We start from the raw sequence: 25,962 nt of genomic DNA, 5'->3' as shown, positions 1-25,962 counted from the left end.
CTAGAATTTAACCAGTCAGAAAAAAGAATAAAGAAAAATGAACAAAATCTTCAATAAATATATAATTTTTCTAAAGACATCGAAGCTACGACTGATTTTGATCCCTGAGAGAAAAAAGAATGAAAATAACCTTCAAAAAGTATTTGAGGATATAATCCAAGAAACTTTCCCAATCTTGCTGACATGCAGATACAAGAAATTCAGAAAACTCCTGTGAGATAGTATATAAGACCACCATTCCCAAGGCACATAGTTGTCAGACTATCCAAAGTCAACAGAAAAGAAAACATCTTTTTTTTTCTTTTTTGAGTTGGAGTCTCACTCTGTTGCCCAGACTGGAGTGCAGTGGCTGCTCCTGGCCACTGCTGCCTCGACCTGCTGGGCTCCAGCGATCCTTCTGCCTCAGCCTTTCGAGTAGCCAGAATTACAGGTATGCGCTACCATGCCCAGCTGATTTTTTGATTTATTGTAGAGATGAAGTCTTGCCAAGTTACCCATGCAGGTCTCAAACCCGCGGGTTCAGGCAATTCACTCACCTCAGCCTCCCAAAGCATAGGATTACAGGCTGAGCTACCGAGTCCGGCTAAGAAAACATCTTAAAGGCAGCTAGATAGAGAGCAAGGTCAGACTACCCACCAATGGAGACTCTTCATACTAAGAGCAGACATCTCACCAGAAATCTTATAACCCATAAGAGATTGAATACCCGTTTTCAACATCCTTAAAGAAAAGGATTGCCAGCCAAGAAATTCTTACCCCACCAAAGTAAGCTAATGAAGAAGAAATAAAGTCTTTCTCGGATAAGCCATTACCAAGAGAAGTCATTACCACCAGATTAACCCTTTAGAAAATGCTTAAGGGGGTTCTGAACATAGAAATGAAAGAATAACACTACTTAACACAAAACCACATGTAAATATGTAGCTCACAGACCCTATAAATTACTACAAAACAAAGTAGAAAGATTCTACCTAGAAAGACTAAGATAGGAACAAACTCTCACATATCAATTATAATCTTAAATGTCAACAACCTAAATGCTCCACTTAAAAGACACAGAGCAGCAAGTTAATCAAACAACAACGCCCATTCTTCTGTGACCTTCAGCAGGCCCATTCTACTTTTAATGACAACCACATGCTCAAAATAGAAGGATGGAAAAAGAAGAACCACAGAAAAAATCAGGGGTCAATTTTCTTGCATTAGATAAAACAGACTTCAAGCCAATAAGAGTAAAAAAAAGAAAGAAAAGAAAAAGAAAAAGAAAGGGCATTGCATAATGATAAAGGATTCAATCCAACAAGAAATCTTAACTATCCTCAAAATATACACACCCAACATTGTATCACCCAGATATATGAAACAATTACCTAAGAGAGGATTTAAATAGCCACACAATAGGAGTAGAAGTCTTCAACACTTCATTAACAGCTTTATGCAGATCATTGCAGCAGAAAACACCAAAATTCTGGACTTAAATTTGACACAATCAATTGGACATAATGAGTATCGACAGAATATGTCACTCAAGAAGCACAGAATATTTATTCTTCTCATGTGCACATGGAACACATTCTAAGATCAACCGCATGCTCAGTCATAAAGCAAGTCTTAATAAATTCACAAATAAGGGAATTATATCAAACATCTTTTCTGACCATAGCAGGATAAAAATCTGTATCAACACCATGAGGAACACTCAAAACCACAATGATATATAGAAATTAAATAACTTGTTCCTGAATGACTTTTGGGTAAACAGTGAGATCAAGACAGAAAATTTAAAAAATCTTTGAATTAAATGAAAATGAAAACAAAACACCAAAACCTCTGATATTCTACAAAATCAGTGCTTAGAGGAAAAACAAAAACAAACTAAATCCAAAGCTAACAAAAAAAAGTAATAGCCAAGTCAAAACATAATTAAATGAAATTGGCAAACAATAATACAAAGAATCAATGAGCCAAAAATCAAGTTTACTTTTTTGTTTTTTTGAGTTGGGGTCTCTGTTGCCTAGGCCAGAATGCAATAGCCTGGTGAGCTCAGGCGATCCTTCCACCTCAGTCTTCCAAGTAGCTTGGATTACAAGTGCACACTACCTTACCCAGCTAAGTTTTTGTTTATTGTAGAGACAAGGTCTCTCCAAGTTGCCCAGGTGATCTTGAACTCATTGGCTTAGACAATCCTCTCTCCTTAGCATCCCAAAGTGCTGAGATTATAAGCATAAGCCACCAAGACCAGTCACCTAGTTCTTTAAAAGGATAAATGAGATTGACAGACCACTGCCCAAATTAATAAAAAATAATAGAGAGAAAACACAAAAAAGTACAATCAGATATAAAAAGGTCTTATTACAACTGATCCCATAGAAATACAAAAGATTCTGAGATTTCTATCAGCACCTAAGTGTGTGCAAATTAGACATTTAGAGGATATGGATAAATTCCTGAGACACATGTCTCCTAAGATTGAAACAGTAATAAATGGAAACCTTGAATGGACCAATAATGAGTCACAGAATTAAATGGGTAAAACAAACAAACAAAAAACTACAAACCAAAAACCATCCTGAATCACAAGGATTCACAGCCAAATTCTATCAGATGTACAAGAGCGAGCTGGTACCAATTCAACTAAAATTACTCCAAAAAATTGAGGAGGAGGTGAAAAAAAAAGATTGTGTCAGCCAGTCCAAGCTTACTGTGGTCCTTTGTAACTATAGATAAGATTTTATCTATCCTGTTCAGGGTTTTTAAAAAATTATCATATTTGCACTCTTTTGAAGATAACTGCTTTTGTGGAAAAGACAGCCATTGGAAGGTTTTCTTTTGTCAAACAATTTATCCTTTCTTCAATTGTTACATTATGTACAGGAAAACCTTGGAAATATTGTGGGGTCCAGGTCCAGACCAGCACAATAAAGTGAAGAGTGCAATTAAAAAACACAAAAAACCTCATGGCTTCATAACAACTCATTATTGAGGGAACTAATCCATTTCTATGAAAACTGAACTAATTTATTCCTGTGAAAACAAATCCAGTCTTTCCAGAGACAGAACCTGCTCACTACCGTGAAAACCCCAAGCCATTCATGAGAAATCTTCCCCTAGTAGTGTTCCCAGAGTTCATTCAGTCTTCATGCCCAGCGACAATCTAACAATTGGAACTTGGGTGAAGATAAAAATTGGAGAAACCAAAGGTGTTCTATGTAAGTTTTGAAGCCATTATGTCTTACTCAAAAGTGCAGAAATGAAAATAAATGTGCAATAAACAAGTGTCCATTGCTGTCTCTCTGTTGCTTCTCTTACATTACTCAAGCAGTAATGGCCATTAATAATTACAGGTGTCAGGTCACATTCCCAGTAGGGCCTCCAGAATGTTAGGTCAGACCTGCTGGGGGTGTGGGTGTCTGGTGTGTGCAATCTGGTGCCATGTGAAAGATGCAAAAAATTGCACAGAAGTTAGATTGGAAAATATATTTTATTTAGAAAGTAAATGAGAGAGAGAGGAGATTCACCTCTGCAAGGTAGGGAAGGGGGCCAAAGCTAGGAAACATGGTGGTGGCCATAGCTCAAAGAGTATATGGCCACATCAGAGTTTAGCAAAGCAATGTCAAATGGCTGCTCAAGCTTGGATCTTTTAAACATTACACTTTGATTGGGGCAGGCCATTAAGGTGGTTGGGTGATGGTCTGCTCCACGTCACCATGAAGGGGCAGGTGAGTGAGTGCAGGTACGGAGATCAGGAGATGGACAGCAGGCAGATGGGTGGCTTAGCTTAACTTGGGTCTTATGGGTGGAGGCAAATACTTGAAATAAAAAAGCTAAGTAGCATAAAACAAGCTGGGGAGGAGGATTGTAAAAACAATTATCAATAGTTACCTCTGAAAAACCAGTTCTGTCCTTGGCTAGTGATTAGAGGATAGTAAATAAACTGCTAGAAAAGCATGAGATTTAGGCAATGTTAAAATGGCTGCTCATTGGGTATATTGAATTCATATCATGTCCTTTCAATGGGTTTAAAAAAACTCAAATGATTTTCATGTTAAAATTTTAGAATTTGTGGAGGAAATCAGTTTTATATATATATATATATTTAAATTTTTTATTTCAAATATGTGGGATAAAATTCAGAGTTAAGTATACAGATTCTCATTATGCAGGTACCCTTGTTGATGACGTATGCCTTCCCTCCCCTGGCAGTTTCCCACTACTGCCAACCCCTTTCTTCCAGTATTACAATAGTTAGTTGTTCAAGGTCCGCTTATGAGTGAGAACATGTGATAGTCGGTTGTTTCTGTGATTGATCACTCAGTATTATAGACTCTAAGTCCATCCAAGTCACTGTGAAGTTCATAATTTTGTCCTTCTTTATGGCTGTGTCATGTTTCATCGTGTATATGTACCACTTTTTTTATCTAGTCCTTGTTCAATGGGCAGCACAGTTGGATCCATGTTTTTGCTATTGTAAATAATGCTGCAATAAACATGTGTGGGCAGGGATCTTTTTCAGAGTGATTTGAGATCCCCCTGGTATACAACCAATAGGGAGATAGTAGGGTCACATGGAAGGTTGATTTTTAGATCTTTTAGGAATTGCCACACTATTTTCCACAGAGGTTGTACAGGTTTACACTCCCACCAACAGTATAGCAGTGTTCCCTTCTCCCTGTATCCTTTCCAGCATTTGTTGCTTTTTGAGTTATTGATGACAGTCATCCAAACTGGAGTTAGGTGGTATCTCAGTGTGGTTTAATTTGCATTTCTCTGATGACTAATAAGGCTGAGCATTTTTTCATGTATTTGTTGGCTGCTGGTATGTCTTCTTTTAAGAAATGTCTATTCATATTTTTGCCGACTTATTTTTAAATTTTTAGTTTTTTATTTTTAAACTGTGGGGTACAACTCAGGGTTAGGTATACAAATGTTCATTACACAGGTATCCTTGTTGATGAGGTGTGTCCCTCCCTCCCCAGGCAGTTTCCCTCAACTACCAATCCCACCCCCTCCCCACCCAGTGGTTTCCTACTACTGCCAATCCCTTTCTTATAGTATTATGATAATTGTTCAAGGTTCACTTATGAGTGAGAACATAGGTACTATTCTTTGTTACTGTGATAGAACACTGAGTAGGATAGATTCTAAATACATCCAAGTTGTCGTGAAGTCTGTATGTTTGTCCTTCTTTATGGTTGCATAATATTCCATTGTGTATATGTACCACACTTTTTTTATCCAGTCCAGCTTCGATGGGTGGCATGGTTGGTTCCATGTTTTTGCTATTGTGACTAGAGCTGCAACAAACATGCATGTGCAGGCATCTTTTTTGTAGAATTTGAGTTCCTCTGGGTATATTCCCAATAGGGGGATTGCTGGGTCATATGGAAGGTCAATTTTAGTTCTTTCAGAAATTGCCACACTGTCTTTCAAAGAGGTTTCACAAGTTTGCATTCCCACCAGCAGTGTAGAAGCCATTCCTTTTTCTCCACATCTTTGCCAGCATGTGCTGTTGTTTGTATTATTAATGGTGGTGATTTTTACTGGGGTTAGGTGGTATCTCAATGTGGTTTTGATTTGCATTTTTCTGATGGTTAGTCAGGATGAGCAATTTTTCATGTGTCTGTTGGCTGTCCATATATCTTCTTTTAAGAAGTGCCTATGCATGTCTTTTGACCACTTTTTAATGAGGCTGTTTGTTCTTTTCCTTTTGGTGCATTTGAGTTCATTGTAGATACCAGATGTTAGGTCTTAGTCAGAAATACAGTTGGCAAATATATTTTCCCATTTTGTGGACTGTCTCCCACTGGACCAAATGGACTTAATAGATACCTGCAGATTATTCCACCCAGCAATCACAGAATATACATTCTACTCATCACCACATGTAATGTACTCCAAGATCGGTCACATCCTTGGTCATAAATCAAGCATAAAAAAATTCCATAAGGTTGAAATATTGCCATGTACTTTTTCAGACCACAGTGGAATAAAAACAAATATCAACACTAACAAAATCTCCACAAAGCCCACAAAGTCATGGACACTAAACAACATGATGCTGAAAAACTAATAGGTCAACACTGAAATCAAAGCAGAAATTAAAAGGCTCCTGGAAACAAATGAAGAAACATCTTTCCAAAACCTCTGGGATGCCATGAAAGCAGTTTTTGGGGAAATTTATATCTCTATGAGCACACGTCAAAAAAATGAAAAGATCACATGTTGAGAGCCTAAAAAAATCACCTGAGAGAGCTAGAAAAAGAAGACAACCAAAACCCTAACTTTAGCAGAAGAATCCAAATCACCAAAATAAGAGCCCAAGTGCAGGACATAGAAGACAAAAATATCATAGAAAACATCAACAAAACAAAAAGTTAGTTCTTTTAAAGAATTAACAAGATTGATGGACCCCTAGCAAGAATGACCAAGAAAAAAAGAGAAAAAGCACAAATAAACATACTCAGAAATACAAAATATCAAATCACAACTGACCCCAAAGAATCACAAAAGATTATCAGAGATTACTATGTACACCTATATGGAAACAAACTTGATAACCTCAATGAGACAGAGGACTTTCTGACAACACACAACCTCCCTGGGTTGAAAAAGAAGACATTGAGACATTAAACAAACCAATAACAACCCAGGAAATTGACTCTGTCATAAAAAAACTACCTACAAAAAAAAAAAAGCCCTGGACTGATGCCTTTCCAGCAGAATTCTTTTGCCCACTTTGTAATGGGGCTGTTTGTTTTTTTTCTTTTTGGCATGTTTGAATTCCTTGTAGATCCTAGATTTTAAGCCTTTGTCAGATATACAGTTGGCAAATATTTTTTCCCAGTCTGTGGGCTGTCTCCCTGCTCTCTTAGAAGTTTGTCAGTTTGATTTGGTCCCATTTGTCTTTCTTGTCTCTTAAGGCATGGGCATTTGGGGTTTTGATCAGGAATGGGCTCCCAGTTTCAATTTCCATACGGGTGTCTCCTGCATTTTCTAAGGTTCTCATAGTTACCTTTAAAAGAGCTCTTTGCATCACAACTTTTTTCCTTAGACCTTCAGAACGTTCTCCTCCAAAGGATTATAATGGCTTAGTATATCTTTTTTTTTAAATAAAGAAGCAGCACATAGTAGTGTTAATACTACCAAATTAGAAGAAGGAGAGTGAGTTGAAACAGACAGGCCTGGAAAAGCAGGAGAGAGGCAGGAGAGCCACCCCAAGGACCATGGGGCTTGGAACTCAAGGATGGGCTGGAGAAGAAAGAGGAAACTGGGCTTCAGTGAACAGGACACTCCAGAGCAGAGCAGCAAGACAGGGAAAAGGTGAGCAGACGGGTAAGACCAGGACTGCATTTTGATTACTGTAGACTGTTCACCTCTGTTTCTTGGACAGGTTATATTTGCACCAAACTCATTCATCTGGGGTCCCAAATGCATACAGGTTACAATTTTCTTAGTCTCTTTGTGAAAGTTACTATTTAAACATCCATCCAATGAATGTTTTTGTATTTGTAATTGAAATACAGATACTAAAAGGATGCTGAAGTGAACAGCTTATTGAATTTTCAGACTGAAAATACCATTCTAACCAGAAAATCCAGAAATAAAATATTATCTGCACCTAGGAAGCACCACGTGTGCTCTCCTTTGGTCACTACTAGTCTGCAGGGATAAGTACAACCTTGCTTCTAACAAAAGAGATTCATTTTGCCTTTGTTTTCTGTGTCTATCAATAGAGTCACATGGAAGATTTTCACTTGTGTCCAGTTCTCTTGGTTCAACACTCTGTGATATTCATCCATAAATGAAGCTAGAAGTTATAGATCATTTGTCTTTACAGGTACACAGAATTCCTTTGGATGAATAAGCTAGAATGTATCTGTTCTTCTGTTGATGAGCATTTGGGTAGTTTCCATTTTGGAGTTACTATGAACAGTGCTGCTATGATGCACCCAGTTAGCTGCTAATATGAAAACTAGCATTTGAGTTCAGGATAGGTCAAAATTTTTATTTGAATTTTTTTTTTATTTTAAATATGTGGAGTACAATTCAGGGTTAAGTATACAAATGTTCATTATACAGGTACCCTTGTTGATGAGGTGTGCCACTCCTTCCTCTGGCAGTTTCCCACTGCTGCCAATCCTGCCCCCACACTCCCCTGCCAATTCCACACTACTGCCAATTCCTTTCTTATGCTATGAAAGTTGTTCGAGGTCTACTTATGAGTGAGAACATGTGATACTCAGTTCTTTGTTTCTGTGATAATCAGGTATATTCTATTATGAAAGGGAGTCATGCCCAACTTTTGTAATGAGAGAGTGAGGAGCATGGGCAGAGTTTACCCCAACAAGACAACAGTTCAACTAAATAAAATTATTTTAAAAAGCAATTTAAAGTTTCTGAAAGCTGTCCTAAAGGAATACAGCCATACTTTAGTGAGGAAATGACAACAGATAGGAACTATATTCCTCAGAAAGAAGAGAACTAAAACAGTAAATAAGATTAATATACACATTTTACAAACTCTGTATTTGTGCCCTTCTCTCTTGTCATAGACACTTTAAAATACCTAAGATTCTATAAAGTTATAATTAACACAATGTACTGTTGGATTTGTAACATACATAAGATTAACTTGTACAATGATAATAAAACAAGAGGAGAAAAAATGATTGGAGCTTATGGGAGTAAAGTTTCTATATCACACTGGAATCAACTTAATGTAAATCTAAAGGTAATTTTGAGAAATTAAAATGTACATTGTAAGCCCTAGACAAAAAACATTAAGAAAATAACTTTTAAAATGTTTAAATTGTTAAAAGAATTAAATGGTTACACTAGAAAATATCCTATGTATTTTTTTAAAAGACAATAAAGAAGGCAGGAAAAAAACCAAAAGGAAATGAAACACAAAACAAAAAGCAAAATAACATGTTGGAGGAAAGGAGAGGAGCCAAGATGGCCTCTGTGGAGCAGTAGACCAGTGCCACTCTCACCTAGAGAGAGTAGGGGTTCTGCTGTTGTTAGAGAAGGTTACTCAGAGCACTTTTAGATGAGTAAATATCATGAACCCAGCAAAGGTCTGAGTGCACAGACTCCAGAAAGTCATGGCAAGTATGGAATTCCAGGCACCCCACCCTGACCTGGACCAGGCATGCACAGAAAACAAAGATCTGTTCAGAAAAGGAGAGTGGTAAGTGATTATAAGACACTTTAAATCAGATCACCCTCTCAAAACAGTGCATGAAATAACAGTTTCACACAGGAGGAAACTTGGTCAGGATACAGTAGTAAGTGCCAGGGCCCAGATGGAACAAGGAGCAGTTCCTGCACAGAGAAGGCCCACCTACAGAATGAATCTGACTGACACCCTCACTGCTCACACCTGGTGGAACAACAGACCAGTGCTTCTCTTGCAGGGCAGACAATGGAGATTCAGCTACTGATAGAAGGAGGCATCCTAAACACATTTGGAAGGGTGAAACTCCTCACACCCAGTGGTGGTCTCCTTGAACACAAAGAGACCAAAAGAGCAGGTACAGAAATTCAGGTGCCCCATTCCCCCACTATGAGCTAGGCGTGTATAGGAGCTGAGTACGAACTGGGTGAGGGAGGGAGATGAGCAATTCTCACACACACACACACACACACACACACACACACACACACACACACACACACACACACCAGCTATCAACACACCTAGTGAGAGATGGAGAAACGAGTCCAACTAGTTTAGAAACTGAGAGAAAATCTGCAGTAACTAGAACCTGCCACAGAATGGAGCTGTACTTCTCTCACTAAATAAAGATAGATCTGAGACAAATGAGGAAGGGAAGAGCAAGCAATTCTCAGAGTTTTAAAGAGACAGCACACGAAAAAGAAGCCACCAGAGCACATACAAAAATGCATATACTTTTTAAGATTGCCTATTTGTGACATTGTTAATTATTTGATATTAAAACAAAAGTAAACATGGCCATATAAAATAATGCAAGTATCACCTGCGGCATTTAATAAAGATCAAGAGAAAATATTGCCTAAATTTTTTTAGCATTTTCCAGAATCTATTACAAAGCACTTTGTTTTCTCTAGAGTTCTCTACAGCACATTTTTTGTAAAAACAAAAACAACAACAAAAAACAAAACAAAACAAAAAACGCACACACGTGTGCACACACACACACACACACACACACACACACAATGGAATAGTTCATTTGACTCCAGTGTGAACTGCAAAATTCAAAACCCTAAAAAGAAAACTTAAAGAAATAAAACATAAATTGCATTCTAAAGGTTTTCTGTTATTTTTTTCTTTTCTCTTTCCCAACTCACTAAAAAAAAGCTACTAACTTATCTAAAATTACTATTATATTATTTAGAAACTCCAGGAACACATAAATTATATTTCTAAAAGTACTGAGTTTATTTTAAAGCATCGTATCAATAAACAAAGTCATCTCTTCATTGTATGTTGATTTTGGCAAAGAGTACAGACTTGCATGCAATAGACACCATAAAGTGGCTTAAAGTAAAAATTGATTGTTTTTAGCAATCAAGTAGTATGCAATTACATATCTTCTGTGTAAGTGATTTGGGCCATGTTTCTTGTCTTTCTAGATGTCTTTAGAAAGTTTATTTTAAGAGTTGTCCCCTTTATCTGATACTTGTGCTTTTTGCTGAAATAGATGCATAGAAAAGATTCTCTCTCTGTTTAGATTAATACACTCACATGATATATTCCTAAACAAAAATAAAAGGTCAGATATCTGAGAGCTAGTGACATTCATGATCACAAGTTCTTTTAAAGAGGGAGAAACACTAAAATTTATTTTAGCAAAATCCCAAGGAAAATCAATCTTGGACAATGACTGTCAACTTATTTTACAATATTTCATTAAAAGTCTGAGATCTTTGAAAGAGGATGCCATTTAAAACTAATTTGCCATCCCGTTTCTGTAATATACACATTCTTATTTCACTGAGGCAAACAAGTTAGAAACATGATTCTATCAAAGCTGTGTAGTTAAACAAGGAACTTGTCAACTGTATGTATCTACTGCTTTTTCTTTGTGGAAAGTCATCTATTCTAATCACTGAAATATGCAATGAAAGGCTACATTTAGAAGCACGGAAAATTTATGGTTCAGTACACAGAAGCTTCATCTACAAAAGAATGGGAAAGTTATAATTACCACAGAAAAGTACAATGTTTATAATCACAAAAACATCACATCAAAAAGGTACATATTCTTTTTCACTAAAATTAATTAGGCAATTTGAGAATAAGAGACACATTTTTTTCTCTCTCTCTCTCTTACTCACTCTTGCTCTCGCTCTTTGTCTCTCTCCTTTTAAAATTGTTAAATGTTGTAGCGCAGATATATTTAGACTGTGGTAATAATAACAAAAGATGTTTTCTTTGTAAAATTACTGAAGTACATAAAATGCCTTGGCAGATAACATACTATCCTAAGATATCTACTTAAAATTTTATGTTCATCTCCCATTCTCCTCACCATAAAGCTTATATTTAATTATGTATTCACTTGTATTATTTGCATGCAAAAACACCACTACTCTATTATGTCAACATTAAGCCTATTTCTTTTGAAGCCAAGATAATTTTGCTATTTTATAAAAGCAATAGAGACTCAGGATGCTTAAGGAAGAATTCTTAAGGATTATGCTTGCTGCTTTGCTTGGGCTTCTGCTTCCTGAAATGAAAAACAAACAAACAAAAAAAGATAAGTGCAAATATCACAGAGCAGACAGGCATGTACATTTCTGTTAGACTACATTAGCTCAAATTATGAAGAATATCCAACAGCCTACAGAAAAAAAAGTTGCTTTACAAATTATTTAAAGACTATAGAATAAAGACTGCTTTCTAGAATCATTACTAATGATATAAAATAATTCCATAAAAGCATGTGATTTACAGTTAAAATTGATCTTTTATATGAAAAAGTCAGCTAGTTTTCGTTTTGTGAGATTTTTCACTAAAACTGAGTGTTCAAAAAACACTGTTATCAAAAGTTAGTTAGGTTTTGCATAATTAAATTTTAAATTACATAGAAAATGTGTTCTTTTATTGTTACCTTTATGTTTTACGACAGTACACACACAAAAAAGAACAGGTTGTTTCCCCACTCCTTTGAACAATGAGATACTCACCTCCAGCACAGGAACTCTGCTCTATATATGTGCCCTGGTGCCCAACATACTACTTGACACAAAATAAACTTCAAGGACATTTGGTGAACTAAATATTGACAAGAGAGACTTTGGAGAAAGAAACATAAGACTAAGTTGTAGAAATATCTTTCTAGCTGTGTAGATTTGACAGTGTCAGGAGGATCCAGGAGCAGCTGAATAAATGGGTCTATCACATCAGGTCCAAAAGAAGAAAAAACGCGAAAGAGACACTAAATTTTTATTCAAAAAGGAAAAAAAGGAAGGAAAGAAGAAAACAAGAAAAGATACTGTTATCCATTATTAATACATCTTTTAAAAAGGAGATGAAATTCATCTTCCAAAGCACCTAGTCAAAAAAGAAAAAAGGTCCCTAAGCTCTTTTGGAGCTTCTAAAATAGTGTTTGCTGTCAAAATGAATCACATTATGCATCTGTCTCATTTTAAATAACAAGCTTTCAAGAATTTCCACAGATAACACGATGAATTATACTAAGAGCCCTCCAAGGCCTAGCATATATAGATGAAGAAACAGTTGTAAAATAATATGAATACATCTTAACATGAAGTCTTTCTTTCTATGAGGACCTAACACCACTGAATAACTAGTAATCTGGAAGCAGCTTATGTTCCTAAAGTCACATCCTACTAATCGTTCCTGTAATTTTTCATAAATTCATTGACTCTTATTTACCCTTTTTAATGAAAGAAATTACTAGCACAGGCATCCAAAACAAAATGCAATTCAAAATTATTTGTAATTTGTCTTTAGAATACATCATATTTAAAATAAAGTATTTCTTTTTAAACTATGTTTTATGTATCAAGCATTTAAAAAATGCTGAGAGCTTTATTAGTACCTAAAAGTAAGTAGTCAATATTTATAAAATTATGGTCATCTAATCAACCACAGAGCTTTAGAAGCAAGCATATGAGGTGCTCCCCTTCCCCATTTCCATTGTAATCATCATTCCATAAATGCACTGGCGTTGAGTCAGATAATTCTAAGTTAAAATACCAGCGCTGCTATACAATTAATAAATATCCTTAGAAAAATTAAATTATTTTAGTATCAGTTTTCTTCTCTGTGAAATGGCTCCAAGGGCACCTAGCTCACAGGGATGATATAGAGAATAAATGATATGTACGTGAAGTGCCTAGCTCAGTGCTTGGCCCATTGCACGCATTCATTCTCTTTTTCTGCTTTTCTCCTCTCTTCTTTTTTGCCTATTTACTGAAACCAAGACCACAGGTAAGTGTTGTTAACTTGTAGTCTCTCTTGGAGATGAAGAATAAAATAAATTCAGTGGAAATAAGACTGATTCAAAACTCACAACAGAAGTAGATTCTATAGTCCCTTCCAGAGCAGGGTAATTCAATTAAAGCTAATGAGAACATTTCACTAATCAGCACCCTTTATTTATTCAACATATTAGTGAACATGAATTTTCCTGAAGAGTCATTTTCCTCTCTGTATCACTAAATTTTTATTTTAGTAAAAATATCAATTATTTTATTTCATATCTGAAAATCATCACCTCCATTTCAAAGAAATGCCAGTGCTACTAAATGCTCTTTTGTATAGATAATCTAGAGTAATTAAAACTAAATATTTATATACTTTGTTTTAAATACCTCAAATACATAAAAGAATATCAAAATTACTTGTCTTCCACAGAAGGATGGCCATAGAGTACTTTTAAATATCAAGCTCCCAGTGCATTGGTTTTCAATAATTTTTAAATGTAAACAGAATGTATGCTAATTATTTAGAAAATAGAAAATGGGGAAAAAGCATGTATGTTAACTATGGTTTCTTTTAGCCTCCTTTTTATTTTATGCACAGATTTAAAACATAATTAGGATATTAATTATAGTGTAGAATAATTCTATAGCTCATTTTAATATATCCTTTCACAAACTATTATTTATTTAATGACTGCATGAGTTCATTCAATGAACAAACTATGTTGACCCTGTTGTTGGATATTTAACTTTTTTCCAAAGTTCGGGATTATATACAATATAACACTTTGATTCACATTTTATTCATTAAGGTCATTCAATGGATGAATTAATTTGGTTGACCTTCCTGGTAAGCATTTAACTAGTTTTTAAAGCTTTAAGATTATAAGTGTTAGTTATGTTTTTACCCATAAAACTTTTTCCATGTATGGGATTATTTCATTAGACTAAAGTACCAAGTATGAAACTACTGAGTGAAGAACTATATACTGAAAGGACGAAGCCAAAATGGAGTTACTCTGGTCATCTTGAGTAAGCTGGTTATGTACTCAGGCCATTGCTAAGTGCATGGTATCAATCATTAACTAAAAGAAAAATCAGTTTTCCAGCCACTCCCACCACCAGGGAAGTTTCATTAACATCTTTGTTCCAACAATGTGTTTTCCAGTTAACAGTGCAGTCTTTGTCTATGTGATCTGGCCACCATAAATCTAGTCTCCAGAGACATGAGAAATGGACCATCACCATGGTGCCAGGTCTCTTATAATCTTGCCCAAGAATGTTTGCTGCCCTCCTGAAAGCAAAAACAAAAACAAAAACCTTATAAACCCTTAGCCCTAAGCATTTACAATAGATGCTTCCTTTAAGTGTCTGGCTCCTTTCCTCCCTTGGGAAGTGAATAAACTCTTTGCTTTCTTACTCTCTCTGCAAATTTTTGCTTACCTGAAGCACCGACTTAGCATTCTGACCTAACATATACATTTTTGAGGTTTTTGATACGTATTTGGCATTCTGGTTTTCAGAAGGAAATGCCAATTTATACCATCACCATTAATATATTAGAACAACTGTTTCAATGTACTTTTTTCAGAACTGAATATTATCATTTTGTTTTATTTTTGTTGATTTCACTGATGAAAATTGTATTTTATTTTATCACATTTCTTTTATTATCGGTGCATTTTTCCAATGTGAGTTAACTAATCTATTTCTTATTTGGTATACTTTCTGTTCAGCCCATTCTTTCTTGAAGGCTCATTGTCCTGTTAAAGGGGGGAAACTCTTGAAGTGGAACTGAAGGATTAAAAAAAAATCATTCTGTTATCAAATTGATCACTTTTAGTCTTGGCCAAAAAAAAAAAAAAAAAAAAGCCAAAACATTAAATACTCACATTGGAAATCTCCCTGTCTCCCGATCTCTTCTTCATTTCCATTGTTAATTCATACATCTTCCTGTGAACCCAATCAGCTCCCTCTTGCCCAATCCTTCATAACACCTACTGTTCTTCTACTCTTTTCATACTCCTAGGCTTAGACAATGTTTGAAAAACACATTATAACCAAACTTACTGGCTCCCCTATGAGCTTATCAATTCTAACTACAGCTGGGCCCTGTTTAGCTTCCCTTCCATTCATGATCTTAGCCTATTCTCAACAAGTGAATCCTTTTAATTCTTCTCAAGGTTCTAATGTCCCAAATTTTCTCTCACTACTCTCAGATAACTTTTTCTCCCACCACACACTGAAGATAAGATACTTTCATATGTGAACTTCTCTAATCTTCCTACACACTAAAATTTTTATTTTTATCCTTCTTGCCTCATTCTCTCACTATCAGAACACTGCATGCTCTCTCCTTCCCAAAACTAACTTCTTTCCTGAATCACTCATTTTTCTATTTCCTTGAGGACCTTTGCTTTTCCTAATCACGAGGGTTAAACAGGTCCCAGAGATAGCTTTAATCCCTTTCAGTTTTTAATAGGCACAAGCATCTCATTAATTGCTAAGTCCTATAAGTGTGATTTTTTTTTGTGCCTCCCAAATTCACCTTTCCCTTTCTAAGATTGCTGTCCCACTTTAGGCCCTCTCAATCATTTTCTGTACTCTTAATGCATCCTCCTGTGAGTCTGCCTATCTCTTATATCTCATTTCTCCAATATTTCACAATCCATACTGCTGCCAAATTTATTTTCTTAAGACAGATTAAATCACATCTTAAAATACAGGTATAATCACATCATTGTCTTTCTCTGTTCTCCATCATGACTTTTGGATGCCTAGAGGATAAAGTTGAAACTACCTATCACAGCAATCATAATCTGACCCAAATACATAGCCAATCTTACCTCCTAATACAGCTTCCTCTATTTAATATGCTCTATTCTGGAGACATCCTGTACTATACTCTACTCCCTTAACACACCATCATGTGCAGCTATACCCCAATGCAGTGGTTTCTGTTATTGCTTTTGTGAAAAATGCCTTAGTGTCACTTCAATATTTTGGAATCCCCTACAGCACCAATGCCATTTCCTCCATGAAACCTTTCACAACCTCTTGAGTAGGAATTAGATCATTTCCTCTGGACTATTACAGCATTTTATTCACACGATCTTATAAAATTTTTCACAAAATGTTTTGATTATAGTTATTGGCAGACTACACACACACACACACACACACATATTCCACACTAGGTGTAAACACTTTGAATCTAGAAACTATGCTACAGTCTCTGTATTTGTCCCACCATTAATAACCAGTCAGTGCTTGACACTCAAAACATACTTGTTGAATGAACAAATAAATAAATGAATCCTAATTTTAACTGAAAACACATTATCCCTTCTTTCATATTTCTTCTAATCTGCACTGAGCTCTATGACTTAAATTGGGTCTTACTAACTTATTTAAATAACAGTGCCTTATCTAACTTTTCTTATGACTCAAATTATATAAAGCCTACAATACAACATTTTATCCATGTGAAAAGAAAGTTTGGCAAAGAAACAGAATTTCACAGCGATGTAAACAAAATGCTAGTAAACTGTGTCTGCTGAAAACACAGACAACACAGACCCTCAAAACTGGAGAAGGAACTGGAGTTCAAATAATCTGTTTAACATAAGTTCAGTTGCTAAGAGCAAAGAATAAAGTGATAGAGCAGAGGACATACATTTTCATTAAGCCAGTTTGTCTGGAGAAGACCTACTGTAAAAGATAAAGGCCTTTAAAAAAAGCTCAGCAGCAAAAAGATAATCTATAAAGCAAAATGAAAAGGGTATCATACCTTTGAACCAGGTGGCGCGGTCAAACCTAAAAAGGCATATACTGCATTATTTTCTCTGGCTTCAAAGAAGGCATCATAGTCCTTGGAGAAAAGAAGACAAGAAGAATTAGCAATGTCCAGCCAACAAAGGAAAAAAAAAGATTTATTCAGAATGACCTTACAGGATCAACTAGCTCCCTGAGGAAAGACAGGCTAATTTACAGAGTGCTAAAATTCTGGAAGGCATAGTAAACAGCCAAGGCTTCTGTATTCCATTTAAATGAGTTAACAGTATGCTGTTCTGTGGGACAGAAACTTCAAAATGCTTTATTCCACATCACACAGAATTCAAATTTGCCTGCAGCTTCCTCCACTTCCCAAAATGGTCTTTTATTTCTCAGATGCATATATCTGATGGGAAACTGTTGTTCCAGTTACCCATCTTTCTCTTCCACAATTCATTTAGGTAGAGATTTCCTCAGAGCCTATAGCAGACAAGATATTAGCTACACATGACCAAGGTCAGAAGAACAGTGAATCTGTAGAATGCTTTGAGGAAATGAATGAGATGTACATGAAATATGACCAGAAGAGCAACCAAAACACTAAGAGGTTTCAACCTTGACAAGAGAAGCACCAGATGACTGAATTTGATTGCGTTTCCTACTGTCATCCTTTAATTCTCCAAGTCTTCTCAAAAGTAACAAATAGACTTGCCTAAATTTGATGGTGACTTATACTCAATAGCAAACATTCTTAGAAAACATAGCCATGGTCTACATGTGACCTTAATTTATTTGATTTTTAAACACATAAAGATAAGCTTGGCACTTTGGCTGATTTACTAGAGTTGAAAAGCATTTACTATTTGCTGTCCTCTTTAAAGACTGCCTCGTCAGTAGATTATCAATTGCAAGGTTCTTTTCAAGCACCACCGTTTCTTTTCCAGGAACTTGGAAGATCTGGAGATAAAAATTTTCGAGCTTCTCAAACAAATGATGACGCTAAAAGTTTGAACCTTACCCCAAGACATATTGCAAGTCATTTTTCTCTTATTTAGAGTTTCCTTTAACACAACTGGAATTGTTTGGAGCCACTGCAATCTCCACAAGGATTGATTCACGGTTTCTTTTTGTGTACTCTAGATGTTGACAAAAGAATGAATCCTAAACAACAAGCATATATGAGCAGCCTCCTGTACTCTTTGAGTTCACTATCCCAAAGTGGAAAACTAGACCAGAAGCTGTGGCTCACACCTGCAATCCTAGTGCTTTGGGAGGTCTAAGTTGGAGGATTTCTTGAGGCCAGAAGTTGGAGACCAGCCTGGCAACATAACGAGGCCTCATATCTACAAACAATATTTTAAAATTATCCTGGTATGGTAGTGTATACCTGTAGTCCTAGCAGCTCGGGTGGCTGAGGTGGGAGGCTCGCTTAAGCACAGGAGTTTGGGATTACAGTGAACCATGATTGTCTTCTGCTTGTCAGACTGAGCAACAAAGTGAGACCTTATCTTTTAATAAAAGAAAGTGGAACTAACTAGATTCTAACACTAATTTCATATTGAGAAACATGGCTGATAAGCTATTCAAGGTAAACAAACAATATATATCATGTCCTTACTCGACCACTTGGAAGTAACCTAAAAACTAATTAAAAGAATCCAGGAAACAAATTTCTTATTCTTTTTTTTTGAGTTGGAGTCTCACTCTGTCACCCAGACTAGAGTGCAGTGGCCGTTCCCGGCCACCACAGCCTCGACCTGCTGGGCTCCGGCGATCCTTCCACCTCTGCCTTCCAAGTAGCTGGAACTACAGGTGCACACTACCACACCCAGCTAATTTTTTTATTTATTGTAGAGATGAGGTCTTGCCCAGGCGGGTCTCAAACCCTCAGGCTCAGGCAATTGACTCACGTCAGCCTCCCAAAGCTCAGGATTACAGGCTGAGCCACTGAGCCCGGCTCAGGAGACATATTTCTTACAATCATCAAAGCAACAAAACAACTCATGTCAGTATTTAGAGCCATGGGAAAGAAAGCAAGTCTTCAACTAGATTGAAATCTGATTATATAATGCAATGCAGGGGACTCTACTTGCCTCTGTTACATGTATATTGGTGTCAGAGTATATTATCATTGGTTGGTCCCAAACTTAGCATAGACACTCACAGGTTTGTGAATATAAGAGAACATTAGTTTCTTAATTAAGTCAGATTAATTAATTTCATCCAGAAATATTTCTTGAGCATCTACTACATGCCAAGCACTGTTCTTGGTATTAGGAATACAAGAATAAACAATACAGACTGTGGCATAGCCTGCTTCTTCTATAAGAAGTCTCGTGAGAGAAAAAAAGTAACAATATTTTACATCTATGGGATTTCAATAACATTGCTTCATAATGTATTAAACCATATATTGGTATCATATTAATTATCATGTAACAGAAATGTGTTTTAGTTCTTCATATACATAATTTAAGTTCTTTCAAAACAAAGATTATGCTTATTGATTTTTTGTCTTCTATAGCAGAGCCTCACACATGTGGATAGGGTAGTAGGTTCATCGTGCTTCAGTCAGGAAATAAGAATCTCAGCCATAATTCAGTGTTTGTCAACATAATGAAATGTTCCCCTCAGAAAACACCTGGAGAAATTTTTGGTTGTTCACAAGTGGATGTGCTACTGGCAACTTGTGAATAGAAGCAATAGATGCTACCAAAAATTTTAAAATACACATGGCAAGCCCCCACAACAAAAAAGTGTCCACCTAGGATGTCAGTAGTGTTAAGGTTGTGAAACTGTGAGGTAGTTTAATTAAGGGAATTTAATATGGAGACCTAATTACAAAGGATTAAAGAGCTGAAAGGTATACAGGAGATGGAGAGACAACCCAGAGGTTAGCAACAGCAGAAAACTGCTACCACACAGCTCCAAAGGAAAAAGTGAAGAAGGTGGTATTATAGAACCTAAAGCTGAGACACCTGGCAAAGTTACCACAAAAGTGATGCAACCACTGTAATGGACACCTTCAGAAACAGGGAGGATGAGGTATCATGACTTTTCACCTCCTCCTGTCCCCTAATCTTTCAAGCAGTGCTTACTGTTATTTCCCAAACATAACAGGGAACCAGTTAGCAATATGGACTGGAAAATGTAATTTGCAGGTAACCCCCAAATAATATAGAGTAGAGCAAAAAAAGAAGAGATTCTTGACTAAATAAAAAATGAACAATACAATGGTGTAATAGAACTTCAGGGTAAGACAAATCTAGGTTTAAATCTTAGTTGCATCACTACTTACTAGTTATGTGACTTACAAAGTCAGTAAACCTCTTCTAGGCTTCAAATTATTTATCTATAAAATAATAATAACAATACTTACTTCACTAAATTAGTATAAAAATGGATTGTTATAATACACATAAAGCATATAGCACAAATTCTGCTATAATCTCTCTATTGATGATTGCTCTTCACCTTTTGTAAAATAGCAAGCCATATATATGTTAAACTCCTAACTCAGCACAATGCAGGCCCTCTGTAAGTTGGATTCTTCATTAACAAATATGTATTTGATTGAGTCTCATCTCCTGCCCCTTCATATCCATTTTCCCATTTCCCAGTGAAACTTGCCTTATTTCTATAACACACTCCACTACCCTGCAGTGCAGCCTGCAAATAATCAAGAAACCATGTAAATGTGGTTTCTCAAATATACCCTTATAATCTCAAATGTGTTTGCTTTCAAAACCCAAACAATTGAAAATTCTGCTTCAAAGAGAAGAGACTAAGACCACGTATGCTGGCTTAGAGTAGAATGAATGACCCCTGATACCTCTTTCAGTCACTAAGATTCAATGATTCACAGAAATTTCAAATATGCAGGCACTGATGCTTCGTTATTAAAAAGAATAGGTTAAATGCCTCCTCCTTATCTACAAAGTATATCTTTGTATATTGGCTCTATTTGCAGCAACAAATGAAGTCTACAGGTCCCTCCACAGAGAGGACAAATTAATTCATAGAGAAAATATTTTATACCAATGCATTTTCTCATTTTTTATCACACTTTTCTCCTAGATGCTCTGAATTAGCACATAAAAGGTTTTTGCCAAAAACACATTCCTCTCACTTCCATATAAACCTATGAGGTAGGGGGAGAAAAAAGATGGCAGTGGAGCCAGTCAGACTGTGTGAGTCCCTGTGTGACTGAGTGAGTACATGGACAAATTTTCATGTGTGTCTGTTTGTAAGTGTGCATGTAAGAGGCTGACTGAGTGCAAACTCCAGAGCAAGTGGCCAGAGATCTCCCAGTGAAGAGGCTGATGCCAGCAGCTGCTCTGCTTGTACCTTAGTGCCACCTGGCACACTGAAGCCAAGTGCCATTTTCTAAAACCAACAAACTTTTTCCAGAAGAGAAACTGCTAGGAGTGACAGCCATTGCCATACTACCTGGCCACTACAGCACCAAGCTGGACACTGGCAGTGAGGGTTGTGGAGGGAATGCAGTGAGGGAACGAAAGGCAGAGTCCCATTGGAGAAGATGAAACAGGCACCCTGCCACCATCTAGAAAACTAGGCAGGGAAGTACTCCGGCTTGCTCATCACAGAGCAATAAACCTGCTTTCTGTGACTGGCAGGTTAACTACTCAGGGAGGGAATATCCCAAAAGCACAAACTTCAAGAGATAGAATGAGTGTGGAGAGACAGAATGAGTGTGGAATCTCAGGTGCCCCACTCCCTACCCTGATCCAGCCATAAGACAGAGTGTGACCAGAAAAGGACAAGGAAGACCTCCCCAAGAAATCAGTAGTGAGTCCTTGGCTGGCCCAAACCCCTCCTCCCCAGCAATCCTCTGAGCATCAGACTCAAACTGCTGGGGTACAACAGAGAAGGAAGAACTCAGGTGGAGCCTGGATGGCAGCCACACTAGGAGAGCTCTACTCTGGGATAAACCTGACTGGAGTGCCTACCACCAGCAACTGGAGAGGAGATGATCCCACACCTCCCCACTGGAGGGAATCCCCTTGACCTTACGAGAGTGGGAAGGGAGAACTGTTGCCACATCCACCTCCACTGCTCCCTCTTCCCCTCCAGGACTATGGGCCAAGAAAATTGTGAATGGGGCTACAGTCTCACAGGAGATAGCAGGGGGCTTACCTGTGAGCATCTCAGAAGAATAATTACAGAATCTGCCACAAAAGGACAGGTTAGTGCCTAGAAATAAGTTTTAATTCTTTTTTTTCCTTTTTATTCTTCTTTTGTTTTGGATTAGGGTGTGTGTGTGAATGTGCATGTGAGGGGTTGATTTTCATTCCCCCTTTTTCTTTTGTTTTTGTTTTGTTTTGTTCTTCTTTTGTTTTTGTTTAATGTGTGTGAATGTATATGTGAGGGTTCGATTTATGTTCCCCCCCCTTTTCTTCTTCCTCTTCCTTGTTGTGTGTGTGTGTGTGTGTGTGTGTGTGTGTGTGTGTGTGTGTGTTCAGTTTTCCAGTTTTCTTGTTTTCTGTTTTTGGGTTTTTTTGTGTTTTTTTTCTGTTGGTTTTGATTTGGGTTTTTCTTTATTCCTTTTTTGGTCTTATTTTTGCATTTGTTTTTCTGTGGCTTGTTTCATTTTTTACTATTTCTGTCCATTTTATTTCATTATAATTTTCTCCTCATTACTATTACTTTATCTTGGATTCAGGGGATACACACATGTACCCCCTTGAGTCATCACATAGAATGGTTGTGGGGAGTGAGTCTCAGGAGGCCCCTACATCAGTCAGTGAACAGTGTAATTGCAAGTAGTTTCTGAATTCTAACTCCTCACCCTCTACCTTATTGGACTCTCAAAACTACAAGAAACAGCAAAGCTTCCCACCCTCAACTGTTTCAAAACAGAGCAAATTTGGAGGTTCTGATCAGGACAAAATAAAGGGCTGAGCAAACAACAAAAGTGAAATCTCTGCCCACTCCCACTGAATAACAAAATTAAAGAGGAAAGAGGGAGAGCTGTCACAAATGAGGAAAAATCAATATAAGAACACAGGTAATACCCAGTGTACCAAAGAGGCAACATCCAAAAAATCAGGTCTTAAAGCCCCAAAACTGGAAATCACCAACTGTTGTCCCCAGAATACAACAGAGACTAGGGAATGTATAGAAGGAGTGAATAAGACCCAAGAAAGACAAGATGAAACACTGAAAGAACTTTTAACAGAGATTTTTGCCATAAAAACTTCATCCGGAAAATAAATGATAAGCACGGAAAGCAGAATCAACCAAGCAGAAGAAAAATATCTCAGAGGTTGAAGAAGAAAAAATAGAATTAACCTGATCTGTTAAAAACATAGAAAAAACTCAGAAAGAACAAAGCCTCCAAGAGATGTGCAATTATATCAAGAGGCCAAACTTACGTCTGATTGGTGTCCCAGAAAAAAAAAGGGGAAATGGAGAACACCTTGGAATAAATATGCCAAGAAGTTATCAGAGAAAACATTCCGCATCTCACCAGAGATATGACCATGCAAACACAAGACATTCAGAGAACCCCCCATAAGATATCAAATGAGAAGACCAACCCCTAGATACAAAGTAGTTTACCTACACAAAGTAGGTATAAAAGAAAAAATCATAAAAGCAGCAAGAGAGAAAGGTCAGACTACCTACTGGGAAAGACCAATCAGAATAGCAGCAGACTTATCAACAGAAACACTACAAGCTAGAAGGGACTGGAGTTCAATTTTCAAAATCCCCAAAGTTAAGCAATTCAACCAAGAATTTCCTACCAAGCTCAGCTTCATTAGTGATGGAGAATTAAAATCATCCTCAGACATCTAATGCCTTAAAGATTATGCTGCTTCCAGAGCAGCTCTACAAGAGATGCTCCAGAAGGTATAACCACAGAAGGAAAGAAAGAAAGAACAACATGCACTTTCCATGAATACAGGAAAGCAGAATTAGCACAACACACCTAGTGACAGCAAAATGGAATATTCACTCATATATCAATCCAAAAGTTAAAAGAAAACAAAATCATGTTATAGAAGCCTCATGACAGGGATAAACCCCAACATTTTAATAACCAATCTAAATGTCAATGGATTAAATGCACCACTGAAAAGACATAGAATGGCAAATTGATGCTTGACCAAATGGACTTAATAGATACCTACAGAACATTCCACCCAACAAAAACTGAATATACATTCTACTCATCACCACATGGAAAATACTCCAAGAACAACCATATCCTCAGCCATAAATCAAGCATTAAAAATGTTCATAAGATCAAAATACTACCTAGCAACTTCTCAGACCACAGTGGAATAAAAATAAATATCATCACAAATGAAATCCCCCCAAACACACAAAGACATAGATACTAGACAGCACAATGATGAACAAATCCTGGATCAACACAGAAATCGAACTTCTTGGAAACAAATGAAAACAAAAATATCTTACTAACAGCTCTGGAATGCCATGAAATCTGTACTAAGAGGGGAATTTATATCTCTACGAACAAACATCAAAAAAATTAAAAGATCACAAGTTAACAGCCTAACAAATCAACTAAGGGAGCTGGAAAGGCAAACCACCAAACCCATAACTTCAGTAGAAGAATCCAGATAACCAAAGTAAAAGCTCAAGTACAGGACATAGAAGACAAAAATATCACAAAAAAAAAATAACTGACACAAAAAGCTGGTTCTTTGAAAGGATAAACAAGATTGATGGATCCCCAGACAGACTGACCAAGAAAAAGAGACAAAGAGCCCAAATAGACACAAGCACAAAAGCAAAAGGTCAGGTCACAACTGACCCTGAAGAAACACATAAAATTATCAGAAATTACAATGCACACCTGTATGGAAACAGATTTGAAAACCAAAATGAGATGCAGAAATTTCTGACGTCACACAAATTCCCAAGATTGATTCAAGAAGAAACAGAGACCATAAATAGACCAATAACCCAGGAAATTGACTCTATCATAAAAAAACTACCTACAAAAAAAGCCCAACACCAGATGGCTTTCCTACAGAATTCTGCAAAACATACAAGGGGGAGATGATACTAATCCTATTCAAAATATTCCAGGCAATTGAAAAAATATTCTAGGCAATTGAGAAAGACAGAACTCTCCCCCAAAACATTTTATGAAGCTAACATTACACTAATACCAAACTGGGAAAGACCCAACAAAGAAAGAAAACTACAGGCCAATATCCTTGATGAACATAGAAGTAAAAATTCTCAACAAGATTCTAGCAAATTACACCCAACATCTCAACAACATCTCAAAAATTACCCACCAAGACCAAGTAGGCTTTATTCCTGGGATGTAGGGCTGGTTTAATATCCACAAGACCATAAATGTAATTAAAAACTTAACAGATATAAAAACAGGAAGCACATGATTTTATCATTAGATGCAGAAAAAGTGTTTGATTTAAAAAAAAACAAGCTTGAACACCTAGGTATAGACGGAGCATACCTCAAAATATCAAAAGCCATCTATGATAAACCTATAGCCAACATATTACTAAATAGACAGAAATTGGAATAACTTCACCTGAAAACCAAAACAACACAAGGCTGTCCACTCTAACGCCTCCTGTTCAGCATAGAGTTAGAAGTCCTAGCTAAAGCAATCAGACAAGAGAAGGATATCAGGGGTATCCAAATAGGAAAAGAGAAAGTTAAGCTATCCCTCTTTGCAGATGATATGATCCTATACCTGGAAAATCCAAGGAAATCTGTCAA

At 36.7% G+C, this 25,962-nt stretch overlaps 1 protein-coding gene across 1 annotated transcript in view; it reads right to left on the bottom strand.

Moving 5' to 3' along the window:
- Positions 1-10,409: 10,409 nt before the first annotated feature.
- SH3BGRL (SH3 domain binding glutamate rich protein like) overlaps positions 10,410-25,962 on the bottom strand; it is a gene marked incomplete at its 5' end in the record, with an annotated part of 35,650 nt that continues 20,097 nt past the window's right edge. The window contains 2 exons of the mRNA XM_021716036.1: positions 10,410-11,717; positions 17,231-17,311. Of these exons, the coding sequence (XP_021571711.1) occupies positions 11,685-11,717; positions 17,231-17,311 (114 nt within the window). The remainder of the gene's footprint in view (positions 11,718-17,230; positions 17,312-25,962) is intronic.

Source organism: Carlito syrichta, unplaced genomic scaffold (assembly GCF_000164805.1).
Source record: "Carlito syrichta isolate Samal-C Ts95f unplaced genomic scaffold, Tarsius_syrichta-2.0.1 Scaffold308120, whole genome shotgun sequence".
NCBI classification, from domain to species: Eukaryota; Metazoa; Chordata; class Mammalia; order Primates; family Tarsiidae; genus Carlito; species Carlito syrichta.
This window is presented reverse-complemented; position numbering and strand designations above follow the sequence as displayed.